The following is a 26,877-nucleotide window of genomic DNA, read 5'->3' as shown; positions in this document are numbered from 1 at the left end:
TTGACCCAGTCTTTCCATTCATTCTTTCTGTACAGTCCTACTTTATTTGTGTCTGTAATACTGTTTGTCTTCATGGTACTCTTTTTTTTTATTTTTTTAACAGAGGAAGGGAGAGGGTTAGAGAGCCAGAAACATCGATCAGCTGCCTTCTGCACACTCCCCACTGGGAATGTGCCCACAACCAAGGTACATGTCATTGACTGGAATCGAACCTAGGACCCTTGAGTCTGCAGGCTGACGCTCTATCCACTGAGCCAAACCGGTTAGGGCGATGGTACTCATTCCCATTTCCTATGGGGTTTATGTTCATGGAAAGCTGTCTACTTACACTGGGAAAAGGGAAGAAGCTCATATCTCTGATCCCTCCATCTTGCTGATGTCACTCACATAGGTCTTTTGACTGTGATCTCATTTGTGCTTTGTTGTTCTACCACAGTATTGACCCTCCATGTTCTTTTTTTTTTTTTTAATTTTTTTTAAAAATATTTTATTGGTTTATTACAGAGAGGAAGGGAGAGAGATAGAGAGCTAGAAACATCGATGAGAGAGAAGCATCGATCAGCTGCCTCCTGCACATCTCCTACTGGGGATGTGCCCGCAACCCAGGTACATGCCCTTGACCGGAATCGAACCCGGGACCCTTCAGTCCGCAGGCCGACGCTCTATCCACTGAGCCAAACCGGTTTCGACGACCCTCCATGTTCTTCGCATCATTTATCCCAAGCAATGCCTCAAATGGGATTGAAGGGGAAGAATCATTTGTGCATCACAGAAGAAACATGACTTTATGAATGACACAGTGGATCCCCTGGCGGTCCTTCCTTGGAGAAGGGTCATTGGGGAAGAATTCTCCGTTGGCCTTTGTTACATTCATAGCTAGAAAGCCAGTGTTTTGTTACAGTTGCCCATTCCTCACGAAATTATGCTTGTTTGTGCTTATTGTTGATACTTTGCCAACTATTCAGTTCTAATTGTGATCATTTCTACTTAGATTCCTAGCTTACGGATAACCTTAACCTCTCTGGACTTTGCACCTCTCCCACTTTCACAGGTCTCTCTTTACCGCAAGCCAATGTTGATCCATACCTGCAGCACCGTGGAGAGCACACATTTTATTTTACTGAACTTGTATATCCTGTGATCCAATACAATTAATTTTTATGTCTTTGAGCAGCTTGAAATTATTCCGCACAGTCACACATGGTCAGAATGTAAGGTCCTAAAGGAAACCGTTTGTGCAAGAACAAGGAGTAGAACCTTCCTCTCTTCTTTGTATCTACTCCTTTGCTTCTGTCCCTCTCTGGTGAGATTTCCATCATTGCCTGACTTTTGGAGCCACGTTATTTATAACAACAATTTTCTCACTGTGTAACTCACTCATCTTGAAAATCTTTCTATAGAATCATGCCTAGTCAGGACAGATAAACATCCATGGTGAAGATATTCTGTTTTTATCAGGTCAACATGTACTTCACCTCCATTTCTTTTGTTCAGGTTGCTGCTGTGGAGCAGAGAATGTGGAGGCACCAACAAAACAGAAGGTTTCTGTTAGAGTGTCACAGGCAAGGAATCCCAAGGTAGCATTGTCTTCCCAGAAGAGCCACCCCTGTAAGAGTTGTGAAGTAGTCTTGGGAAACATTTTTCACGTGCTGGAGCTACAGGGAACACAACACGGACAGATACAATTGAGGTGTGGAGCATGTGAAAAACGGTTTTACTTCAGTGTAAAATTTCATCAGCAGCTTGTGAGAGAGAAGACTCTCATTAGAGGGGTGGACAGGATCTCACTTGCAAACAGCTGCAATTTCAATGTGTCCCAGAATCGTTTCACCTGTGAGGAGGGTGTCTGGACCGAATCAGGACATCTCCACCTAAAGGCTACTCAGACCAAAAACAGTCCAAATGCTACTTCAACACGTTGGATGATGTTTCAAAGGAGAGAAAATTGTCACGCCAGAAAAGAATGTAAGAAAGACATTAGTTGCACCCACATGTTTATTCAGGAAAAGGTTGTCAATGTTGTAACTCGATGTTTTGTGTGCTCTGAATGTGGGAAATCTTATAGAAGTAGCTCTCGCCTTCATTATCATCAGAGAGTTCACACAGGAGAAAAGCCTTATCAATGTAGTGAATGTGGGAAGAATTTTACCAGTAACAGCCACCTTCGTCGTCATCAGAGCGTTCACACTGGAGAAAAGCCTTATCAATGTAGTGAATGTGGGAAGAATTTTGCCACTAACAGCCACCTTCGTCGTCATCGGAATGTGCACACTGGAGAAAAGCCTTATAAATGCAGTGAATGTGGAAACTTTTTTACCCGGAGCAGTTCCCTTCGTTGTCATCAGAGAATTCACACAGGAGAAAAGCCTTATCAATGCAGTGAATGTGGGAAATCTTTTGCCCGGAGCACTGCCCTTCGTTGGCATCAGAGAGTTCATACAGGAGAAAAGCCTTATAAATGCGGTGAATGTGGAAAGTTTTTTACCCAGAGATATTCCCTTCGTTGGCATCAGAGAGTTCATACAGGAGAAAAGCCGTATAAATGCAGTGAATGTGGGAAATCTTTTGCCCAGAGCAATACCCTTCGTTGTCATCAGAGACTTCATACAGGAGAAAAGCCTTATAAATGCAGTGAATGTGGAAAGTGTTTTACCCAGAGATATTCCCTTCGTTGGCATGAGAGAGTTCACACTGGAGAAAGGCGTTATGTGTGCAATTAATGTGAGGTATCTCTCAGCCAAATTTCTAAATTCGCTCCCTGCATAAGAGTACAAATGTGAGAAATTTCTTACATGTGTAGGAAATGTAGTTTCTTAGTTCGGACTTAACAATAGTACAAGAAAATTTGTAAATCCTCATTTTTCTGAATTGTATCTCATACATTTAATCACCTATATTATGTAAAGTTCCCATAAGTGTTTTTGGTGTTGTGTTTGTGTGTTTTTATGTTGGAACACTATGTAATTATGTTGCACTTTCTAACATACAGAGACATGTTGCCAGACCTATGTCACTGCATATTTCTGTTGCTGCAGGTATTTTACCTGAATCACCTATAAGGACCCTACAGATGGCATCAATCAGCATCCTCATGTGCCCAGGGAAGCTAACTCTGTTGTCTAATTTGTTGAAGAAAATGAGGAATACCTGAGCCCTTGGTTCTCCCTTGTTTCCCTGTCATGAGTTGCCACGTAGGACTGATGACTGTTGGCGCCAGTAAACATGATGTTGCAGAACTGCCATTTTTAGGGACACACTTTCCCTATATGCTAATGATGAGTTTATTGAGTGCCTCAGTCATCAATGATAGAACTGCCAGTCTCAGGCCTCCATCTTTGCAAAATAATGAAGGCCTTTTCCTAAGACGTCTTTAATCTTGGATGTTCTATTTACTGTTTGGGTTAGTTTCTAAGGAAATCTAGGCTGTCCAAGCATGATGATGTGAAAAACTTTTATGCGGTCTCAAACATTTTTGCCCTTGGGGGAAGCCCATGGTGCAGAAATTAGCTCAGCCGTTTTTGCCAAATTTACATTGCTGCCCATAATTTTTCAGGAAGCACTGTGGACTCTTGTGCCCATGTGATGCTGGATGCTTTGAGACACAGAGATCACTCCGAAGAGGGGGTGGCTGTAACAACCTCAAGTATGTCTGGGAGCATGAATTTTTTAGTTTGCAGGGGATGCCAATACATGTGAAGGGGATCTCTTGTTCAGGTCTTGCAGAGGGCCATGTGCCCTTTTGCCTACAATTTCACGGGTGATGGTCACTGGTATGAGGACCATAGGAGTGAGGGAAACCCTTTCGCTGCAGAAACACTGACCTATTTGTTGTTTGATGAGACTGCAGCCCATTAGACGGAAGGGTCCTCACCTAACTGTGCATCCAGGAATTATTTTGATGAAAAGACAACAAGAGCTGTGTGTCCACAGACCTGAGGGACTCCAGGGATGTTCATCTTCCCTGGAGCAGTCATTGTCATTGATTATAATCAAGATGTTTTGTGGCTCCTGTCGCTTCTCAGATGTTCCCATCAGAGCCATTTGTGTGCTGACAGCAAAAGCAAGGTGGATACAAAGACGTCTTTAGTCCAGGGATGTGGCTTTTGTGGGTTTGGGTGAACGTTCTTCATTGTTTGTTACATTTTCTGTCACTGTGATGAGACTCTCACTCAGAGGGCATAAGTACAGGGATTGTATATAGAGGCGCCAAACCTGTTCTTCCAGAATAGGTGAACTGTTTCATTTTGAACCATTTTTTTTAACAGCTGTAATGAGTAAATTACCTGCGTTAAGTATAGTGTTTCATAAATCTTGACATGTGCATGAAACTGAAACCACCATTACAGTTATGATATTGACCACATCGGTCACTTTGTAGTTGCTTCAGGACCTCGTTTAATCTGTCCCTGTTCTTCACAGCTGTTCTGGTAACCATGGATTTACATTCCATTTTAATAGAGATCTTAGCTTTTTCTAAGTATTTTTCTGGTTTAATTTATATTTCATAAATTCTTGGAGGTTTATTAAACATATATTAGTAACTTGCCCTGACCGGTTTGGCTCAGTGGATAGAGCGTCGGCCTTCGGACTGAAAGGTCCCAGGTTTGATTCTGGTCAAGGGCATGTACCTTGGTTGTTGGCACATACCCAGTAGGGAGTGTGCAGGAGGCAGCTGATCAATGTTTCTCTCTCATTGATGTTTCTAACTCTCTATCCCTTTCCCTTCCTCTCTGTAAAAAAATCAATAAAAGCCGAAACCGGTTTGGCTCAGTGGATAGAGCGTCGGCCTGCGGACTGAAGGGTCCCAGGTTCGATTCCGGTCAAGGGCATGTACCTGGGTTGCGGGCACATCCCCAGGAGGAGATGTGCAGGAGGCAGCTGATCGATGTTCCTCTTTCATCGATGTTTCTAACTCTCTATCTATCTCCCTTTCTCTCTGTAAAAAATCAATAAAATATATTTTAAAAAAATCAATAAAATATATTAAAGAAAGATATATTAGTAACTCATCTTTTTAAAAAAATTTATTGTTCAGACTATTACAGTTGCTCCCCTTCCCCCCCCCCCCCATAGCTCCCCTCCACCCAGTTCCAACCCCACCCTCTGCCCTTGCCCCCCACCCAACTGTCCCTGTGTTCGGCCTCACAGGGGCCATTGCAGCCTCACAGGGATCGTCGCAGCCTCACAGGGACCGTCTCAGCCTCACAGGGGCCGTCTCAGCCTCACAGGGACCGTCCCAGCCTCAGAGGGGCTGTCTCAACCTCGCAGGGGTCGTTGCAGCCTCACGGGGCGCCGCATCCCACGTTGGGAGTGAAGGTGCAAGACTGAAGCTCCTCTCACTATCCCTCCTGCTTCCTTCCATATCGCCGATGCTGGAAGTTTCTGAGAGCAGTCTGCAGGTGCTGGACATCATACTTTAACTGGTCAACACGAAGTTTGGCATTCTGTCTTTCGTTCGGTGGCTCCTGGCTGGACAAATACTCCAGGCGTTCTTGCTGGCTGAATATCTGGTTGCTTGCTTGGATTTCGTTTTCTACTAAGTGCACAGACTGCTTGTCTGCCTTCTCCCGGATCTGGGAGACTGGATCTGGTGGACCTGTTTGTGCTTTTGCTGGTACAGTGGGTCCATGTTGCCGGCCCAGCCTGGTCCGTTTCCGGCTTCCTCCGAACCTGATTCTGCTTCTTGAGTGTGTCCCTTATGGGTGCGAGGAGTTGAATTCTGCAGTCTGTCTGGTTAAGCTGAAAAAGCTCAGGTGGTTCCTTTTGTGCCACTGGCACAGCTTGGGCAGCTATGTAAATTGAGTAGGGCGGGGTCTCAGGTAATCACCAGGACGGAGCAAACAGCAATGCCATCTCCGAGACTCCTCGCCACTCCGGGTCTCTGCGTCCCCAAGTACCACTGAGCGGCTCCGCAAGAAAGCCACTCTTGATTTCCAACCCACAGCAAGGCCGTCCCACCTCTCCCCGTAGGGGTCTGGGACCTCAGAAACCCGCCCCAAACAACCTCAGTGGATTCAAGGGTTTGTAACCCCTTCTGATTGAGAAAAAAACCCGCTTCTGGAGTGTGTCCCTTATGGATGCAAGGAGTTGAAATCTGCAGTTTGTTGGGTTATGCTGTAAAAGCGCAGGTGGTTCCTTTTGTGTCTCTGGCACAGCTTGGGTTGGGATGTAAATTCAGTAGGGTGGGGTCTCGGAATAACTAGGGCGGAGGAAACAGCAATGGCGTCTCCAAGACTCCTAGCCTCTCTGCGTCTCCGTGTCCCCTATTGCCGGCGAGCAGCTGCACGAGAAAGCCACTCTTGATTTCCGACCCACAGCAAGGCCATCCCGCCTCTCCCTGTAGGCGTCTGGGACCTCAGGAACCCGCCCCAAACAAGCTCATTGGATTGGAGAGTTTGTAACCCCTTCCGATTGAAAAAAAAACGCACATCCAGTTGCAGCCCGCCTGGCACGAGACTTCATACCTCTGTTCTTGGTGCCTCTGCATATCCTATTCAGTCTCAATGCTCTTCTTTCTTTCCTTCCAGTTGTACAACTTTCACTGGGCCAGCTTTCCTATGATTCTGAATGAGAGCTGTTTTGTCTTATAGTTGGTATTTTCAATGTAGTTGTGGGAGGCAGCACGCACAGGTCTGTACCTTACGCCGCTATCTTGGTTCCCTCTCATCTTTTTTTTTTTTATAATTCTTTATCTCTTCTTTTTTTTTTAAATTAAATTTTTATTGTTCAGATTATTACAGTTCCTCTTTTTCCCCCCATAGGTGCACTGTCTTCAACCATAGGTGCACGATTTTTGTCCAGTCTCTTCCCGCATCCCCCACACCCTTTTCCCCCCCAAGAATAGTCAGTCCATTCCCTTTCTATGCCCCTGATTCTATTATAATCACCAGTTTATTCTGTTCATCAGATAATTTATTCACCTGATTTTCTGATTCACTTGTTGAGTGAGAAAGCCACTTGTTGAAGAAAGATTCACTTGTTGATAGATGTGTATTTGTCGTTAATAATTTGTATCTTTACCTTTTTCTTCTTCTTCCTCTTCTTAAAGGATACCTTTCAGCATTTCATGTAATACTGGTTTGGTGTTGATGAACTCCTTTAGCTTTTTCTAATCTGTGAAGCTCTTTATCTGACCTTCAATTCTGAATGATAGATTTGCTGGATAAAGTAATCTTGGTTGTAGGTTCTTGCTATTCATCACTTTGAATATTTCTTGCCACTCCCTTCTGGCCTGCAAAGTTTCTGTTGAGAAATCAGCTGACAGTCGTATGGGTACTCCCTTGTAGATAACTGACTTTCTTTCTCTTGCTGCTTTTAAGATTCTCTCTTTGTCTTTTGCTCTTGGCGTTTTAATGATGATGTGTCTTGGTGTGGTCCTCTTTGGATTCCTTTTGTTTGGGGTTCTCTGCGCTTCCTGGACTTGTAAGTCTATTTCTTTCACAAGGTGGGGGAAGTTTTCTGTCATTATTTCTTCAAATAGGTTTTCAATATCTTGCTCTCTCTCATCTTCTGGCACCCCTATAATTCTGATGTTTGTACGCTTGAAGCTGTCCCAGAGGCTCCTCACACTATCTTTGTATGTTTGGATTGTGTTTTCATTTTGCTTTTCCGGTTGTGTGTTTTTTGCTTCTTCGTATTTCAAATTGTTGACTTGATTCTTGCGCTCCTCTGGTCTGCTGGTGGGAGTCTGTATAATATTATTTATTTCAGTCAGTGTATGCTTAATTTCTAGTTGGTCCTTTATCACAACCTCAAGGGTCTCATTAGATTTCTTGTAGGTTTCATTAAGTTTATCGGCAGTTTCTAGGAAATTCTTGAAAAACCTTAAAAGTGTGGTTTTGAACTCTATATCCAGTAGTTTGCTTTCCTCCATTTCTGTCATTTCTGTCTTTTTTCTTTGTCTCCGCATTTTTTATGCTTCCCTGTGTTGATAAAGTGGTTTTCTGTGCTGAGTGTCCTCTAGGGCCCAGTGGTTCAGGCTCCCAAATTACCTGAGGAGGACACTCTTGGTGCACCCCCTTGTGGGCTTTGTGCACAGTCTTCTTGTAGTTAAGCCTTGATTGTTGTAGGTATCACTGGGAGGAATTGACCTCCAGGCCAATTGGCAGTGAGAATCAGCTGTGTCTGCAGTGGGAGAACTTCTGTGCTGAAGACACCCCTCCAGGGCAAGACTTGCTTCAGTGGGGCTTTGGTGCTTACTGAGTCTGCCCCCTGAGTGTGTCCTTTATGGATCCAAGGAGCTGCAAGCTGGATGGTCCCACTCTGACCTCTCGGTACATTGGCTCCTGGATCTCTAGGGAGGTGCTAATCTAGCCTCTGCCTTAGGCTATCCAGCAAAAGCCTCCCTTCAGGGCTTGGGCGGGGCGGGTCCCATGGGATCAACAGGGCAGGGCTAGCAGTTATGGCTGCTCTCAGAGGCTCCACTTCTCAGTGTCTCGGCAATCACTGCTAGCCCCTCTGAGAGAAAGCTGCCCTGGAGTTCCGACCGATGACTGACAGTCCCGCTTCTCCCGTATGAGTCTGGGTCTCCAGATAGTCGCCCAGAACTGGAGCTCAGAGCCTGAGACTCCCTCCCGATTGAAAACGACAACCGTGCCCTCAGCTGCCAGCCCTCTCCGCATGCACTCCGCACCTTAGTATTCTACCTCCACACTGCGCCTCCTCTGAGTCTCCGTATGCTTTTCTCTTCCTTCTAGTTGTAGAATTTCCACTCAGCCAGCCTTCCTGTGGTTCTGGATGATGTCCGTTCAGTCTTTTAGTTGTATTTTTGAAGTGGTTGTTCAAGGCAGCAATCTCCGGTGTTTACCTATGCCGCCATCTTGGTTTCTCCCCGTTATGCTTCCTCCAGGATCCCCATCAGGATCAGCCAACTCCGAGCCAGTGACGCAGGGTCCATTTAACAGACGGTTACTCTCTATTGTCTTTTTGCATCTAGGATAATGTACCTTTGGAATTTCAGGGAAACTTCTTTTTTTTACTGACTCCTCAGGGCACAATATCCCAACGCAGAAGACCACAGAGCCCTAATTATTATTGTTACTGTGTTAAATACTAAGTGTTAACTATTTGATAACATTTAAAAATAAGTTTGTGTCTTTTTTTTTTTTTACTTTTTATCCCATCCCAGAGATTTACCTCTTCAGTCCCCCATTCCCTAATTTATCACCAGCAGATTTCATGTATCCTCCTTATGTCTTCTCCTTTGAGTCTAATGTATAAAAAAGGTGCATGCCCTAGCTGGTTTGGCTCAGGGGATAGAGTGTCGGACTGAAAACGGAAGGGTCCCCGGGTTCAGTTCTCGACAAGGACACGGTCAAGGGCATGTACCTCAGTTTCAGGCTCCTTCCTGGCTGGGCCCTGGTCAGGGCACATGCAGGAGGCCACCAATTGATGTGTCTCTCTCACATCCATGTTTCTCTCGGTCTTTCCCTCTCTCTTCCACCTTCACTAAAAAAATCAATGGGAGCCGAAGCCGATTTGTCTCAGTGGATAGAGCATCAGCCTGTGGACAAAGGGGTCCCAGGTTCGATTCTGGTCGGGGGCATGTGCCTGGGTTGCGGGCACATCCCCAGTAGGGGATGTGCAGGAGGCAGCTGATCGATGTATCTCTCATCGATGTTTCTGGCTCTCTATCTCTCTCCCTTCCTCTCTGTAAGAAATCAATGAAATATTTTTTTAAAAAAAATTAAAAAAAATCAATGGGAAAATATCCTCGGGTGAGGATTTACGAAAAAAAGAAAAAAAGGTGCAAAACTGCCATTATCTGGAGCATTACTCAGTTTATTGTTATTTTGTGTCCTGACATTTGTCCCTGTGTTGGGTCAGATAAACTTAGAAAAATTCTCTACAAGTTGGACGTTTTTTGCTTCCATGTCTCTGTGTCCACTCCATTCGTCAGTTAATTTTGTTAATTAGATTCCATATATGAGTGGGATGCAGTGATACTTGCCTTTCTCTGACTGACTTTTTTCACTTAGCCCGATGCTCTCCAGGTCCCTCCACGCTGTCTGAGTTGGTAAGAGAGTCTTCTTTTTTACTGCTGCATAGTATTCCATAGTATAAATGTACCACAGCCTTTTTATCCCCTTATCTGTTAATGGGCACTGGGCTGTTTCCAGATCTTAACTATTGTTAATTGTGCTGCTATGAACATAGCAGTGCATCCAGTCTTTCTGATTGTTGTTTCAGGTTTCTTAGGATATATTCCTAGAAGTGGATCTCAAGGTCAAATGGCAGTTCCATATTTAATTTTTTCAGGAAACTCCCTATGTTTTCCATTATGTCTGCACCAATCTGCATTCCCACCAGCAGTGTACTAGGGTTCCCTTTTTTCCACATTCTCACCAGCACTTGTCATTTGTTCATGGTTGTCATTCTTACAGTGGTGGGGTGACACCTAATTGTTGCTTTAATTTGCATGTCTCTGATGATCAGTGACTTTGAGCATTTTTTCACATGTCTCTTGGGCATCTTTATTTACACTGCTGCCCAAGCAGAGCTGACACTTCCGGTGGCATCAGAAGCAGATGCTCTTAAGTATGAGTGTCTCTTTTGTTAACTTTGTACAGTGGATTCAATGGAGGCAGGTTAGAATTCGTTAGAAACTTGAACAACCTCCCCCAGCTACATTTGGCCTGAAAGGAGACACTCCCCTAGTGTCCTGAATGAAGAAACAGTGCCTGTCATTCAAGAAGAGCAGGTCCTATAGAAAGATATGCAAAACCAGCCGCAGCAGGTGCACAAGAAACAAACTAGCCCTAGAAATCTCCTCCCCTGAAAGCGCTGGAGGGGCCTGAGTACCCTTGGTGTTTTCTTGGGTTATTTGCCCTCAAAACCGGTCCTGGAGTCAGCTGAGGAAATACAGGATCCTGGCCTTGGAGCCTAGAAACTACATTACCCAGAAGGCCTTGCATGGAATGCCACCAGGCTGAGCCAATGGGGCCTCAGAGAAGGCGTTTCCGTTCTCCCGATTGTGGGCGGAGCTGTAGTCCTCCAGGCGGGATTTTGTCTTCTCTCCGTTTTGTCCCAGGGGGTCAGGAGTTCCTGGTCTCAGAGTCCCGTGGAGGAGGCTGGGGAGCGGGTCCTTTCCGCCTCACAGCCCGTGGTCGGAGCCTCCAATGCTGCTCACAGCTCGCACATGGGATTGAAAGTCAGAGTCGCCACCCCACACGCGTCTGGGCCGGGACAGGGACCGCCATTCCCGCAGCGGCTTCTACTCCCGCCGCTCCCGCCCCGCTCAGCCCACAGAGCGCAATGGCGGCGCCCGTGTGGAGGCGCGGGGCTGCGGTGAGTTTATGTCCCCCGGGTCCTCATCGCCTCCTCACACAGACACCACAGCCTGGGGAGGGCGCCTGTCCCGTCCTGCAGCTCAGTCCCGCGTGGAGGCCCGTGAGGAAGGCGGAGGGGAGGGAGGAGTGTTGTGGCTTCTGAGGACACAGCAAGTGCAGGGCAGAGAGGACGGGGGTGACTTGCATCTGAAGGTCCCTGAGGATGTGGCTGTGAGTATTGTCGGAAAGAGCAGAGGCTGCAGGGAGGACGGCACAGACTCATTCGGGGCTTTCCCGGCTGTGGGTCCATCAGGGGCCTGGGGTGGTCCTGGATCCGGCTGGACCACAAGCTCTCTACCCGCCATATGCCAAGCTCATGGGTGAGTCCAGCGAGATCCAGTGGCATTGGAGCAGGAAGGGGGCAGAGCTGAGGGAGTGAACCTGGGGTCTGAAGATGGGAAGGGGATGAACATTACCCAGTGGTGAGCACATCTGGAGGAAGTGTGAGCTGATGGTCCCGGGACCTGCTGTGGGGACTTAAAGTGAAGCATAAACCAACGCTTGGCTTTGTCTTGGCGGAAGGATCTAGGAGACTGCAGTGGTGTTGCTTGGCAGGAAGGCTGGGGCCCTGCAGGCATCGCCCAGACCTTAAATGCCATTGCTCTCTATCCTCCCCCAATCCTTCCCATCAACCCAGCTGCTCTGCTGAGGGCCATGCAGTGAGTAATGGGACTGTGATGAGAGAGCAGCCTGCACTGGCATTAGGGCCTGGAGTCCACACTAACTGGGTGCCTTGGAGGAGGTTGAGGAGGGGAAGCTGTGTAAGGAGTAGAATTACTGGTTCTCAGAAAGGCAGCTTTCGCCCTAACCAGTTTGGCTCAGTGGATAGAGCGTCGGCCTGCGGACTCAAGGGTCCCAGGTTTGATTCCGGTCAAGGGCATGTACCTTGGTTGCAGGCACATCCCCAGTTAGGGGGTGTACAGGAGGCAGCTGATCGATGTTTCTAACTCTCTGTCCCTCTCCCTTCCTCTCTGTAAAAAATCTGTAAAATATTTAAAAAAAAAGAAGAAGAAGAAGAAAGGCAGCTTTGGTTTTGTCTCTGTTCTGACAGGTGGGTGTGACCTTTGAGGACATTGCCCTGTACTTCTCCAGGGAGGAATGGAGCCTCCTTGATGAGGGTCAGAGACAGCTGTACCTGAATGTGATGCTGGAGAACTTTGAACTTCTATCCTTCCTGGGTAAGACCCTCACTCTCACCAGTGACCTGGACTTGGCTTTGAGGTTTCCTAGGCCCCATCTCCCAGGGCAAGCATGTTAAACTCAAAGGCTAACACGGTCTAAGTAAACAAGGTTTATGTTTATGTGGGCCGCAAAAAAGCAAAAGATACATTTTTCATAGAAGTAGAGGTTTATTTTGATAGACATGCTGAATACAAAGGCTGAAATTAATGAGTAATCTTTAACATAAAATATTGGAACATTTCAATAAAAATTCATATTTTTTCTTGAACATTAATTTATCACTGAATAACTGCACAAATTAATAAGCGTAACGCAAATAAACCTATTTTTCTTATTCTCTGGAAGCGAAATATTTCCTATTTTGCACACAAAACAAGTCAGTGCAAGGCTAATGGTATGGCAATAGGCTGCTAAAGTATTCGCTGCTAGTGTTAGTGGAGAGAAATGGTGCACCTGCATTTAAGGTGAGTAGAGAAATGAATGCAACACAATTAATCACTCACTAGCAAAGGTTCTAGTTCATTAATAATAATTATGTATAACAGTATATTGTAAAAATTAAGTTACAAAATTTTTATTAAAATGTTTCTTACATACGGTTATATTGACTGGGTTCGCAAAAATATTCTTTGTGGGTTGCATGAGGACTGAGGGCCGAGTTTGACATGCTTGTCCCAGGGTTTGCTCTGTCTTCCCATGTAGACTGTGGTACTGCTTGATTTTTCCCGTGTTCTGGGTAGCTGCTGTCCTGGGGAGGGTTGGTCTGTTTCCACTGCTCCCTTCTATTCCTGAAGTCCCAATACTCCCCGCTGTACTAAACTCACAGGGAAGGACTTGTGGTTGGTAGTGTTGCTGGAAGCCTCAGGGTTTCTACCTCTTTCAGTGAGGAAAGCATTTTCTATATTCCTGTTGGTCGTTTGTACCTATTTTTTGTAGAATTGTTTCTACATCCTTATCCTGCTTATTAACTATGTTTTTTGGTTAAAGAGTCTTTTGAATACCTTGTATATTTTATATATTAACTGGAGACCTGGTGCATGGATTCGTGCACCATGGGGTCCTTAGGCCTGGCCTCCGGACATCCCCTGAGGGGTCCCAGATTGTGAGAGGGCGCAGGCCAGGCCGAGGGACCCCTCCAGTGCACGACTGGGGCCAGGGAGGAACTGAGGATGGCCTCCAGGGCGTGTCCAGCCCATCTTGCCCAGTCCCAATCAGCCAGATCCCAGCAGCAAGCTAACCTACCAAATGGAGTGTCTGCCCCCTGGTGATTAGTAAACGTCATAGTGACTGGTGGAAAAGTCAAATGAACAGTCGGATACTGCCTATTAAGCTTTTATTATATAGGATTGCTTACTATATACAGGAACACATATTTTTGCATGCGCTTAATTGTGCTTTGCAGATATTGCTCCCCGACACCCCCTTCCTTATAAATTCCATGTTTTTGGCAACCCTGCGTTCAGGAGGTCTAGTGTCACCATGTTTCTAGCAAGCTCAGATGCTTGTTACTAGTGCTTAGCAGTGAAATATATTTTTTAAAACTACGATATGATTTTTATTGAACATGTATAGGATTCACCTTTACAGTATTACAAATACTTTACAATAAAAAAATTAGTTTTTGGTGTTTTTTAAAAAAAGGGCAGGGGAGAACATTTCATGGTTTTCTAGTCGTGCAGTTAAAAAAAAATAAAGTTTTTTGCTGAAACCTGTTTGGCTCAGTGGATAGAGCGTCGGCTTGCGGACTAAAGGGTCCCAGGTTCGATTCTGGTCAAGGGCATGTCCCTGGGTTGCGGGCGCATCCCCAGTGGGAGATATGCAGGAGACAGCTGATCGATGTTTCTCTCTCATCGATGTTTCTAACTCTCTATCTCTCTCCCTTCCTCTCTGTAAAAAATCAATAAAATATATTTTTAAAAAATAAAAATAAAAATAAAGTTTTAAAAATGAAGTTCATTCTTCAAGTATTAGAACACAATACTGCCAAAACCGGTTTGGCTCAGTGGATAGAGCGTCGGCCTGCGGACTGAGGGGTCCCGGGTTCGATTCCGGTCAAGGACATGTACCTGGGTTGCGGGCACATCCCCAGTGGGAGATGTGCAGGAGGCAGCTGATCGATGTTTCTCTCTCATCGATGTTTCTAACTCTCTATCTCTCTCCCTTCCTCTCTGTAAAAAATCAATAAAATATATTTAAAAAATAAATAAAAAAAGAACACAATATTAATGGAATCACTTCAATAAATATTTTTGCATGAACATGTACATGACTACTCATACCATATCAGTTTCCACAGGAACAAATGAATGCACAAAATGAAGGTAATCCCCAACATAAGATGTATTTTTAAAAAGATAATATCCGAAGGAATTATACGCATGCATATAAGCATAACCAATGGACATAAGACAGTGCGGGGTAGGGGAGGCCAGGGGATTGTCAAGGGCGGGGGGGGGGGGGGGGAGGAGGAAAGGAGACATATGTAATACCCTTTGTAATACTTTAAGCAATAAAAAAAAAAAAAAAAAAAAGATAATATGGAACTGAATGTCCCCGAAATGTCTTCCTGTGCATGGGATTTGGTCAATGACAAACATCAAGAGGTGGACATACACATTTGCAAATGCAGAGCTTGTAGCCTGTATAAATTACAAAATCTACCAGCTGTGTCTAACGGAGTAGGAGCTAGAAACCACTTACACAACAGGTTAAACTTTAAGATATGAAATATACTGTGAATACAGAGTGGGGGGAAAAGTAGGCTTAAAGTTACATATTCAAAAACTTAAGGAAACCTTTACTACATTTGTTTTCATCTTTGACATATATTGTTTGCTGATTGTATTATAACATACTAGTAGAAAAAAAAAAATTGCCGATAGCGCCCCCGGCGAAAGACAGGAGGTGCGTGATGTCGCTCCCCGGCGCTCAAAGGGTTAATTATTATATTACTAGTGGCCCAGTGGACGAAAATTGTGTACTTGGGCGGGGGTGGGGAGGGGTCCCTGGGGGAGTCCCCCAGCCTGGCCTGTGCCCTGTCACAGTGCAGGAGCCCTGCAATCCATTGCCCTAAAGAGGTAGGCCCTGCCCACCCATCCAGGGCTCCTCGATAGATTGTCCCAAAGAGGTAGGCTGGAGCCAGGGGAGACCTGCGGATCCCGGGCTGGTGTGGGTCCACGGCAGAGGCCTCCCTCTGTGCATGTGTGCCTAACCCCCGGTGCAGGCACACGGAGATGGAGGCCTCTGCCCTGCCCCCTTCCCGATGCTGCAAGGCCTTGCACACCCACTCCTACTGTGCACACAGCCTGCTGATTGGTCGTTACTATGATAGTGTCCCAGCCAATTTGTATATGACCCTATTATTAGATAGATTTTCCAAATGTACAACTGTAAACCTATTTTTGCCCCACCCTGCATATTTTCTTATGAAAAGTCATACATGGAAGGGAATAATAAGGCCTTCTTTCCAGGGCAGTCTTGGTTTTTTAAAAAATATATTTTTATTGATTTCAGAGAGGAAGGGGGAGAGAGAGAGAGTTAGAAACATCAACGACGACAGAGAATCATTGATTGGCTGCCTCCTGCCCACCCCACACTGGGGATCGAGCCCACGATCCAGGCTTGTGCCCTTGGCCAGAATCTAACCTGGGACCCTTCAGTCCCATTGTATCCACTGAGCCAAACTGGCTAGGGCTATCCAGAGCAGTCTTTTTTTTTTTTTTTAAATATATTTTATTGATTTTTTACAGAGAGGAAGGGAGAGAGATAGAGAGTTAGAAACATCGGTGAGAGAGAAACATCGATCAGCTGCCTCCTGCACACTCCCTACTGGGGATGTGCCCGCAACCAATGCACATGCCCTTGACCGGAATCGAACCTGGGACTCTTGAGTCCGCAGGCCGATGCTCTATCCACTGAGCCAAACCGGTTTCGGCCAGAGCAGTCTTAAAGCAGGGTTCATATAGGCATATTTCATCCTTTATGTTTTTGGATTTCATATTCTTCAACATCTCAGCTCTTACAATTATGCATAGTACCTAAGCCAATGTAGAAAGAGCAACATAACGCAATTCCAGCTATAGTACCTGATTATAATCACACGACCTACCATCTAGGAGAACTGACAGAGTATATTTCTGAACTGCCCCAGTTAAAGACTTGTCAAAACAAAGTACAACCCCATCTTGTGAGCCCAGTGTCTTGGGGGTGTTATCATATGTCCTGGAAGCCTAATTCTTCAGAGTGGGTCTTCAGTGAAGTATTGAACGATGCTGCCAGCCTGAGCTTGCAAAGAGGTCATTAGCGTGGACATCTTAAAGTCTGAAATTACGTCTGGATGCTTTTCATTTATTGAATCTCATTGCTACCTTTTCAGTGGTGTTGAAGGCTCGGTAGACAAGGAACTAATGTGGATTAGTATTTGTAATCTGACAAAGTCTTGACCAAGATTCTTCAGGTACCTACGAGCTTCCAGTCAAAGCAACGAAGTATTTTTAATGAAGTCATATTAAGCTTGCTTTTGAGACAGAGTCATTGCATTGTTATCAGCCTGCAGTATAGTATTAACATACCTTTATTATTCACTGGGAATTTCCTCTTTTTGTGTGAATTTCTGTCTTTATCGCAGTATTCGCTTTATTGTGCTGAGCAAAACCAAATCCACAATATCTCCAAGCGATTTCTTCATATGATTTGCCAGTATTTTCTCCCGTCCTCTAGATGGCCTTTCATTTCATTTTGTTTATTGCTGTTGTGCTGTGTGAAGAAGCTTTTTTTCTTTATTTGTTGCATCTGGGCTGTTTGTTTTCTCTATTTTGTCTGATGGTCAGTGTCACATTCAGGAAATCCTGTCCAAAACAAACCTCCAAAACTTTTTCTCTAGGTTGTCTTGAAGGACGTTTAAGTTGTAGCGCTGACATTTAATTCTGTCACGCATGTTGTGTTAAATTTTATCAGTAGTGTCCAGTTTTGTTGTTTTACTTGTGAATATTGATTTTTAGCAGCACCATTCATTGACACATTTCTTCTGTGGCTTGCAGCTTTGTCAAAGATGACTTGAAAGTACGTGCCTGGGTTTATTTCTGCGTTTCCTCTTCTGTACTATTGATCTATGTGTCTGTGTTTCTGCAGCAACACACTCTTTGCTTGTTTTCTCTTTCCAATAAATTGATGCCATCAGCTTTGTTCTTGCTCAAGATTGTTTTTGTTAGAGGGGGTATTTTGGTTCCATACATTTCAAGGTTCCCTTTTCATTTCCTTGTAAAATACCATTGGAGTTATCATCAGGATTAGATTTAACCTGTAGATAGCTTTGTGTACGATAGTTATCTTCACGATATTTCCCTTTCAAATTCATGAACACAGGATGTCTTTCAACTTATTTGTGTTTTTTTCCATTCCTTTCATCACCGTATTATAGTACTCACTGTGCAGATGTTTCACTTTTTGGTTGAATTTATTTGTGAGTATTTTATTTTGTTCATGCTATTGTAAATTTAACTACCTTCTTCGTTTTTCTATCAAAGAATTTATTGTTATTGTGTAGAAATGGGACTAATGTTTGTATGTTTACTTTGCATCCTGTAACTTTTCTGAATTTAATTCTTTATTCTTATTTTATCTTCATCCATGTAGTGTGAATATTTTTCCCTTTGATTTTCTTTTAGAGAGAGTGAAAGAGAGAGAGAAACATCTATTGGTCGCTTTCCACATGTGCTCCTACTGGTAGCGGTATCAGACCTGCAACCCAGGTACCTGGGAGTCTAACCCATGACCCTCCAGTGCACAGTCCGGCACTCTCACCACTGAGCACATGGCCCAGGGCTATTTATTCATACTTTAAATTATTTTTAAAACATTTTTTTTTGTTGATTTTAGAGAGGAAGAGGAGGAGAGAGATTGAAACATCAGTGATGAGAGATAGTCTTTAATGGGCTGCCTCCTGCATGATGCACACTGGTGACTGAGCCCGCAACCTGTGCATGTGCCCGGACAAGAAATTGAATTGTGACCTCCTAGTTCATGGGTTAATATTCAATCACTGAGCCGTATTAGCCATCCTTCATTTATTGATTTTAGAGACAGTAAGGGAGACAGAGAAAGAGAGAGACGGAAACATTGATCTGCTGTTCTACCTATCTAAGTGTTCATTGGCTGTCCCCTGCATGTCCTCTGATGGGGTATCAAACCCATAACCGTGGTGCATCGGGACTACACACTCACCAGCTGAGCTGTCTGGCCGGGTCTCTGAATTTGTTTATTAATTTCAGAAGCTCATCTGGGATCTTGACAAATTTCTCTATGGAGGGTCATGTCATCTGTTAACATCAACATCTCTTATGATGCTTTGTGGTTCATAGTGTCAGGTGTGATGTCTTATCTGTCATTTCTTTTCAATTTATTTGAGGCTTGGTTTTTGTTTTGTTTTGTTTTTCCGGTTGTATAGCTAAAGTTTTTCCAATTTTGTATCTTTTAAAAAAAAATACCTGTTAGGTATTCTTGTATTTTGTCTTGTCTCCCTTTTATTTATGTTTATTCTAATATTTATTGTTTCTTTCCTGTGCATCCTTTGGGTTTACTTTCTAGTTGTGTTTCTAGTTTTCTGAGGAGCCAGTATTTTTGGAGATCATTTTTCCTAATGTAGGCGTTTATCCCTATAAAATTGCCTCTTGGAATTGCATTTTCTGAATTTTATACGTGAGCTTTAGTAGGTAGTCTTTTCATTTACTTTGTCTCTAGATTTTTTGAGTTCTCCTTTTTGTTTGGCTACCCTGGACTCTTTATTTATTTATTTATTATCGGTTTCAGATGGAGAGGAAGAGAGATAGAGATGGAGATGGAGAGAGAGAGGGAGGGAGGGAGGAGAGACTGAGAGAAACATCATTGTGAGGGAGAAACATCAATCGATTGTCTACACACATGTCTTACCTGGAAATGGAACCTACATGCTGATATGTGCCCTGACTTGGAATCGAATCCAAAATCCCTAGGGTCATAGGGTCACAGGACGATGCTCCAACCAACTGAGCCACACTGGCCAGGGTATTCTGTGGGTATTTTAAAAAACATATTTTTATTGATTGCAGAGAGGAAGGGAGAGGGTGAGATAGAAACTTTAATGATGGGAGAGAATCATTGATCGGCTGCCTCCTGCACGCCCCCTACTGGGGATCGAGCCCAAAACCCAGGCATGTGTCCTTAACCGCAATTGTACCTGGGACCCTTCAGTCTGCAGGCCTATGCTCTATCCACTGAGCCAAACCGGCTAGGGCCATTCTGTGGTTCTTAAAAACAAAATTTCCAGTATCTTTCAAATAACAGGCCACTATTGTCAATGATAGCAGAAGCACAATAGTTGATGGAGGTAAATCTGACCCTTGTTTTTGACTGTAGCTATCTGCAAATATGTTTGTTCACCCAGTCTTTTCCAGTCATCCTTTCTGTACAGTTCTCCTTTCTTTGTGTCTGTAATACTGTTTGTCTTCATGGTACTCTTATTCCCATTTCCTGTGGGTTTTTGTTCATGGACAGCTGTCTGCCTTACACTGGGATGGGGAAAGATGCTCATATCTCTGATTCTGCCCTCTTGATGATGTCACTCCCATAGCTCTTTTGCCTGTGATCTCATCTGTGCTTTGCTGTTGTACTACAGTGTTGACCGGCCATCTTTTCAATGTTTCCTTTACGATTTCTATCATTTATCCTGTGCAATGGCTCAACTGGGAATTAAGCAGAAGAATCATTTCTGCGTCACAGTAGAAACATGACTTTATGAATGACACAATGGATCAACAGGCTGTCTTGCCTGAGTAAAGGGCTGTTGGGGAGGTTTGTACACCTGGGCTTTGTTACATTCATAACTAGGAACCCATTTGGTTCAACAGTGTTTTGTTACCATTGCCCATTCCTCAACCAGTTCTACTTCTCCTTGCTTTTTGTTGACACTGTGCCAACGACTCAGTTTTAATAGTGATCAGTGCTTATTCTCCTTGGATTCCCAGTCCATGGATAGCCTAACCTCTCTAAACTTTTCACCTCTACCTCTTTCACAGGTCTCTCTTTAGTGCCTTCCACCTTTGGTCCATGCCTGCAGAGCCTTAGAGTGCACATCTATTACTGTATTGAGGTAGAATATCATGTGCTCTAATACAATTGATTTTTATGGCTTTGAGCAGATTCAAATTATTCTACACAGACTCACGTCACCAGCATGAAAGTTCCTAACAGAAGCCATTTCTGGAGGAACAACTAGCAGACCCTTCCTCTCCTCTTTGTGTCTCATCCTGTGTTTCTGTCCCTTTCTTGGTGAGATTTTCATCATCCACTGACCTTTGGGGCCAAGAAAAGTATAACAGCTATTTCCTCAGAGTATAACTCACTGGTCTTGAAAATCTTTCTATGGAATCATGTCCAGTCATGACAGGTAAACATCTCTGGTTAAGATACTGTTTTCATAAGGTCAACATGTACCTCACCAGCGTTTCATTTTGTTCAGGTTGCTGCTGTGGAGCAGAGAATGTGGAGGCAGCGACTGAGAAGAACATTTCTGTAAGAGTGTCACAGGAAAGGCTTCCCAAGTTAGCCTTGTCTTCCCAGAAGAGCCACCCCTGTGAGAGTTGTGGACTAGTCTTGGGAAACATTTTCCACGTGATGGAGCTGCAGGGAACACAACACGGACAGATACTGTTGAGGTGTGGGGCGTGTGCAAAACGGTTTTACTTCAGTGTAAAATTTCACCAGCAGCATGTGAGAGAGAAGACTTTCATTAGAGGTGTGGACAGGATCTCCCTTGCAAACAGCTGCAATTTCAATGTGTCCCAGAATCGTTTCACATGCGGGGAGGTTGGGCAGGGTGTCCTTACCGAATCAAGACAGCTCCACCTAAAGGCTCCTCAGACCAGGGACAGTCCAAATGCTATTTCAACTCCAGGGATGGCGTTTCAAAGGAGAAAAAATTATTTCAGCGGAAAAGAATGTAAGAAAGACATTAATTGCACCTACACCTTTATTCAGGAAAAGGGTGTACATGCTGGAAGTCAGTGTTTTGTGTGCTCTGAATGTGGGAAAGCTTTTACCAGTAGAAATGGCCTCCATTATCACCTGAGTGTTCACAGTGGAGAAAGGCCTTATGAATGCAATGAATGTGGGAAGTCTTTTCCCAGAAGCACTGACCTTCGTCGTCATCAGAGAGTTCACACTGGAGAAAGGCCTTATAAATGCAGTGAGTGTGGGAAATCTTTTACCACTAGCAGTGACCTTCATTGTCATCAGAGAATTCACACTGGAGAAAAGCCTTATACGTGCAGTGAATGTGGAAAATCTTTTAGCAGTAGCACTGCCCTTCATTGTCATCAGAGAATTCACACTGGAGAAAAGCCTTATAAATGCAGTGAATGTGAGAAACATTTTACCTGGAGCATTACCCTGCGTCGTCATCAGAGAGTTCATACAGGAGAAAAGCCTTGTAAATGAAGTGAATGTGAGAAATCTTTTTCCAGGAGCAATGGTCTCCAATATCATCAGAGAGTTCACATTGGAGAAAGCCATTATGAGTGTAATTAATGTGAGTTCTCTCGCAGCCAAATTTCTAAATTTGCTCTGCACAAAAGAGCCCAAATGTGAGAAATTGCTTAGATGTATAGGAAATGTAGTTTCTTAGTTAGGACTTAACAATAGAATAAGAATATTTGTGAAGTCTCATTTGTCTGAATTATATCTCATACATTTAACCACCTACATTATGTAACATCCCCCCAACTGTTTTTGTTGTTGTGTTTGTTAGTATTTGTGTTGGTATCATATGTATCTATGTTGCACTTTCTAACATACAGAGAGGTGTTGCCAGGTCTATGTCACTGCATATTTCTGTTGCTGAAGGTATTTCACCTGAACCACCTATAAGGTCCCTACAGATGGCATCAGTCACCATTCTCATGTGCCCAGGGAAGCTAACTCTTTGTCTAATTTGTTGAAGAAAATGAGGAATACCTGAGCCCTTTAGTTCTTACTCTTTTCCTGTCATGAGTTGCCACATAGGACTCATTACTGTTGGCCCCAGGAAACATAATGTTGCAGAGGAACTGCCATTTTCAGGGACATGCTTTCCCTGAATGCCAGTGATGAATTTATTGAGTGCCTAAGTCATCAATGGAAGAACTGCCAGTCTCATGTCTCTTTGGTTTTTGAAATAATGAAGGCTTGTCCGTAAGATGGCTTTAATGTTGGGTGTTCTATTGACTCTATGGGTTAGTTTATCAGGAGATCTGGGCTCTCCAAGCATGATGAGGTGAAAAACTTATATGAGGTCTCAAACATTTTTGCCCTTGGGGGAAGACTATGATGCAGAAATTAACTCAGTAGTTTTTTCTAAATTTACATTCTTGCCCATATTTTCCTAGGAAACACTGGAGTCTCTAGTCCTCATGTGAAGATGGATGCTTTGAGACTCAGAGATCACTCCAAAGAGGGGGTAGCTGTGACAATCTCAAGTATGTTTGGGAGCAGCGTGACTTTTTTTCTTTTGTTGAAGGGATACTAAGACAATAGAAGGGAACCTCCTGCCCTGGTCTTGCAGAGGGCCATGTGTCCTGATGCCTTCAATTCCATGGGTGATGGTCACTGGTTGGAGGACCATCGCAGTGAGAGGAAACCCTTTCACTGCAGAAACACTGACCTAGTTGTTGTTGGATGAGACTGCAGCCCATCAAGCGGAATGGTCCTCATCTAACTGTGCATCCAGGAATGTTTCTGAGGAAAAGACTATAGGAGTGGTATGTACACAGATCTGAGGGACTCCAGGCATGTTTATCTTCTGTAGAGCAATCAATGTCATTGAATATAATCGAGGTTTTGTGGCTTCCTGACACCTCCTATATGTTCCCATCAGAGCCATTGGTGTGCTGGCAGCAAGACAAAGACGAAGGAAGTCTTTAGTCCAGGGATGTCGCTTTTGTAAAGTATAGTGCTTCATAAATCTTAACATGTGCGTGCAACTGAAACCATCATTTATACACATAATCCTGACCATATCTGTCACGGTGAACTTGCTTCATGACCTCTTTTAATCTCTCCCTGTTCTTTACAGCTTTCCTAGTAACCATGGATTTACATTCCTTTTTAATAGATTACATTTTCTAAATATATTTCTGCTTTAATTTATGTTTCATCCACACTTGGAGATTTATTAAAGATAAATTAGTAACTCATCTTTTTTTTTTTTTTTTTTTTTTTTAAATATATTTTTATTGATTTTTTACAGAGAGGAAGGGAGAGAGATAGAGAGTTACAAACATCGATGAGAGAGAAACATCGATCAGCTGCCTCCTGCACATCTCCTACTGGGGATGTGCCCGCAACCAAGGTACATGCCCTTGACCGGAATTGAACCTGGGACCCTTCAGTCCACAGGCCGACGCTCTATCCACTGAGCCAAACCGGTTTCGGCGTAACTCATCTTTTTTTTTTTTTCTGAGAAACAATCGTATATTTGAATTTATCACCAACAGTTTATCCATTTTTTATAAATATTTATTTAATAAAGCTGATACAAACATTTCTGTATAAATCCTTATAGAATACAGATTCCCAGTGCACGTATTCATGCACCAGTGGGGTGCCTCAGCCTGGCCTGTGGAATCAGGCTGAAACCAGCTCACCGATATCCCCCAGGGGTCCTGGATTGCTGCAGGGCGCATGCCAGGCCACAGGACCCCACCAGTGCATGATCGGAGCCGGGGAGGGATCTGGGGAGGGCTTCAGGGCTTGTCTGGCCTGTCTTGCTCAGTCCAGATCAGCTGGACCAGCTGAAAGCTTACCTACCTGTAGGAGTGTCTGCCCCCTGGTGGTCAGTGCACATCATAGCAAGCGATTGAGCAGCCTTAGCATATCATTAGCATATTACACTTTGGTTGAATGGCTGACTAGACACTTAGCATTTTAGGCTTTTATTATATAGGATAAGTGTTATTGACTTTTGTCAGATATTTGTATAATCTGAGTTTTTGGGTGAATGTTTACATTTACAGAGATTAGCAAATTGTCGTCTAAACTGCATATACTACCCAGGCTGGTGTGGCTCAGTGCTTGGGCATCTTCCCATACACCACAGGGTTATGGATTTGATTGTCGGTGGGGATATGTGCCTGGGTTATGGGTTAGATCCACGGAAGTGGGTGTGCAGGAGGTGGCTGGCCAATATGGCACTCTTCCATCAATGTTTCTCTTCCTCTCCCTTCTCTCCCTAAAAATTAGTAAACTCTTCTTTAAGAATAAAAAATAAGCATTAACTGATTGTACGTTTTTGCATTTCTACAACAGTCTGTGAGGGATACACATTCACATTCTAGAGAATCTTTTGTTTGGTCAGTCATTCTTTAGGTAAACAATTTTTTTGGTAACTTTGTCCTGCTACCTCACTGTTTGGTTGTATTTTTTTCTAGAAATTTATGGTGAGTCTTTTGTCTGATGTGTATTTGCTGTGTCTGTATCTTTATTAAAACTGCTGATCATATGTTCTGCCTAATGTGCTATTATTTTTGGCAATTTTCTTTAACAAAAACACATTGGAACGACAAAGGTGAATGTTGGAATTTCACTCATTTTGTTCTATTTTTGATTTAGGAAATAATTTTTTCATATTGAAATGATATGATTTAATTTTTTTTACCTTTTAAAAAATATAGCTGTAGTCATTTTGGATCAGTGAGTAGAGCATTGGCCTGCAGACTGAAGGGCCCTAGTTTGACATTGGTCAAGGACACGTGCCCGTTAGATACAGAAGCAGAGCAACATTGAACAGAATGTTAAACTACAGTGGGAAGCCTGGGGAGGGTTGGGGGGGGGGGGGATTAAGAGACCAACTGAAGGACTTATATGCATGCATATAAGATTAACCAATGGACACAAGACACGGGGCGGGGGGGGGTGGCGGGGGGTAGGGGCTGGGGAAATGTCAAGGGGGGGAAAAAGGAGACATATGTAATACTCTTTGTAATACTTTAAGAAATAAAAATTATTAAAATAAAAAAAAAAAAAAAAAAAAAGGACACGTGCCCGAATTGTGGGCTTCTTCCCCAGTAGGGTGCGTACAGGAGGGAGCCGATCAATGATTCTCTCTCATCTTTGATGTTTCTATCTCTCTCTCCCTCTCCCTTCTGTGAAGTCAATAAAAACACATTTTAGCCCTAGCTGGTTTGCCTCAGTGGGTAGAGTATCAGCCTGTGGACTGAAGGGCCCCAAGTTTGATTCCAGTCACAAGCACACACCTGGGTTGCCGCCTCGGTCCCCAGTAGGGGGTGTTCAGAAGGCAGCCAATCAGTGATTCTCTTCATTGATGTTTCTGTCTCTCCCTCTCCCTTTCTCTCTGAAATAAATAAAAAGATATTTTTAAAAATAAATAAAAACATTTTAAAAGAAAATGTTTTTTTATTGATTTTACAGAAAGAGGAGTGAGGGAGGGAGACATAGAAACATGAGTGCATTAACATCAATTGGCTGCCTCCTGCACGCCACTCCCGGGGATGGGGCCCTCAACCCAGGCATGTGCCCTCACTCCAAATAGAATGGGGGAGCTCTTTGTGCATGCTTCGATACTCAACCACCTAGCCTCACCATGGGAACATTTTTTGTTTGTTTTTAAATGCTATGCACAATGCAGTGAATATTTTACATTTTAGTGCACAGTACTAACGTTCTCTATCACTTTCACAAGACCAGTCATCTGATGATGCAATTTGCCCTTGCTTTGTAGTGTTGGGTATCTTCTTTGTTGTCATGAGGGTTCTTTGGTTAAAAAAGAAGTCTCAGCAGGATCTTGGCATGCTGACAGGCAGAGGTTTAACACGTTAAGTGCCCAGCCTGTTTTGTCTTCCGGACGGAAAGTAATAGTGTCAGTCACCGATGACTGACTGACGGCGCTTAATGTGTTAAAGTCCCACAGCCCAGTGAGGTGGAAATGGTATGGCAGTAATACTGTTTCTCAGGAGCCCTAGATTTGAATCCCAAATTTCTGAATACAGTGTAGGGTCTCCAACGAGAAATCTGCACACTTGCTAAAGCTCCCTGCATCTCAGTTAGTTACAAGTGACAGGAAGGACTCTGAGGACCAATTACAGTACTAAACTGAGTACTTTCCTGTACCAAGATTCCAGTGTTCCCTTTTTGAGTATTTCCTCTTTTCATTCTCACAACCTGGGAAGTCGAAACGACTATGGAATTGCTGGGAAGATGCACGATTACAGAACTGAAGTAGGTTCTCCAAGTTTACCCGGCAAACAAGTGTCAGATATAAGAGGCTGGGTTGCAACCCAAGATTCCGGCTCCAGAGCCACAGACAATGTCTACCAGTGCTGGTCAAGCCCTCTGGGTCGGC

General features: G+C 43.9%; 1 protein-coding gene across 1 annotated transcript in view; it reads left to right on the top strand.

Annotated features, from left to right (window-relative positions):
* The first annotated feature begins 11,253 nt into the window (after positions 1-11,253).
* Positions 11,254-26,877, top strand: part of LOC139000313 (zinc finger protein 737-like) — a 33,994-nt gene continuing 18,370 nt past the window's right edge. Inside the window, exons 1-2 of the mRNA XM_070402551.1 lie at positions 11,254-11,286; positions 12,379-12,505. Coding sequence (XP_070258652.1) covers positions 11,254-11,286; positions 12,379-12,505 — 160 coding nt within the window. The remainder of the gene's footprint in view (positions 11,287-12,378; positions 12,506-26,877) is intronic.

This window comes from Myotis yumanensis, unplaced genomic scaffold (genome assembly GCF_028538775.1).
Source record: "Myotis yumanensis isolate MYYU_CA2020_CCGP unplaced genomic scaffold, mMyoYum1.0.hap1 SCAF_23, whole genome shotgun sequence".
In the NCBI taxonomy this organism is placed as follows: domain Eukaryota; kingdom Metazoa; phylum Chordata; class Mammalia; order Chiroptera; family Vespertilionidae; genus Myotis; species Myotis yumanensis.
This window is presented reverse-complemented; position numbering and strand designations above follow the sequence as displayed.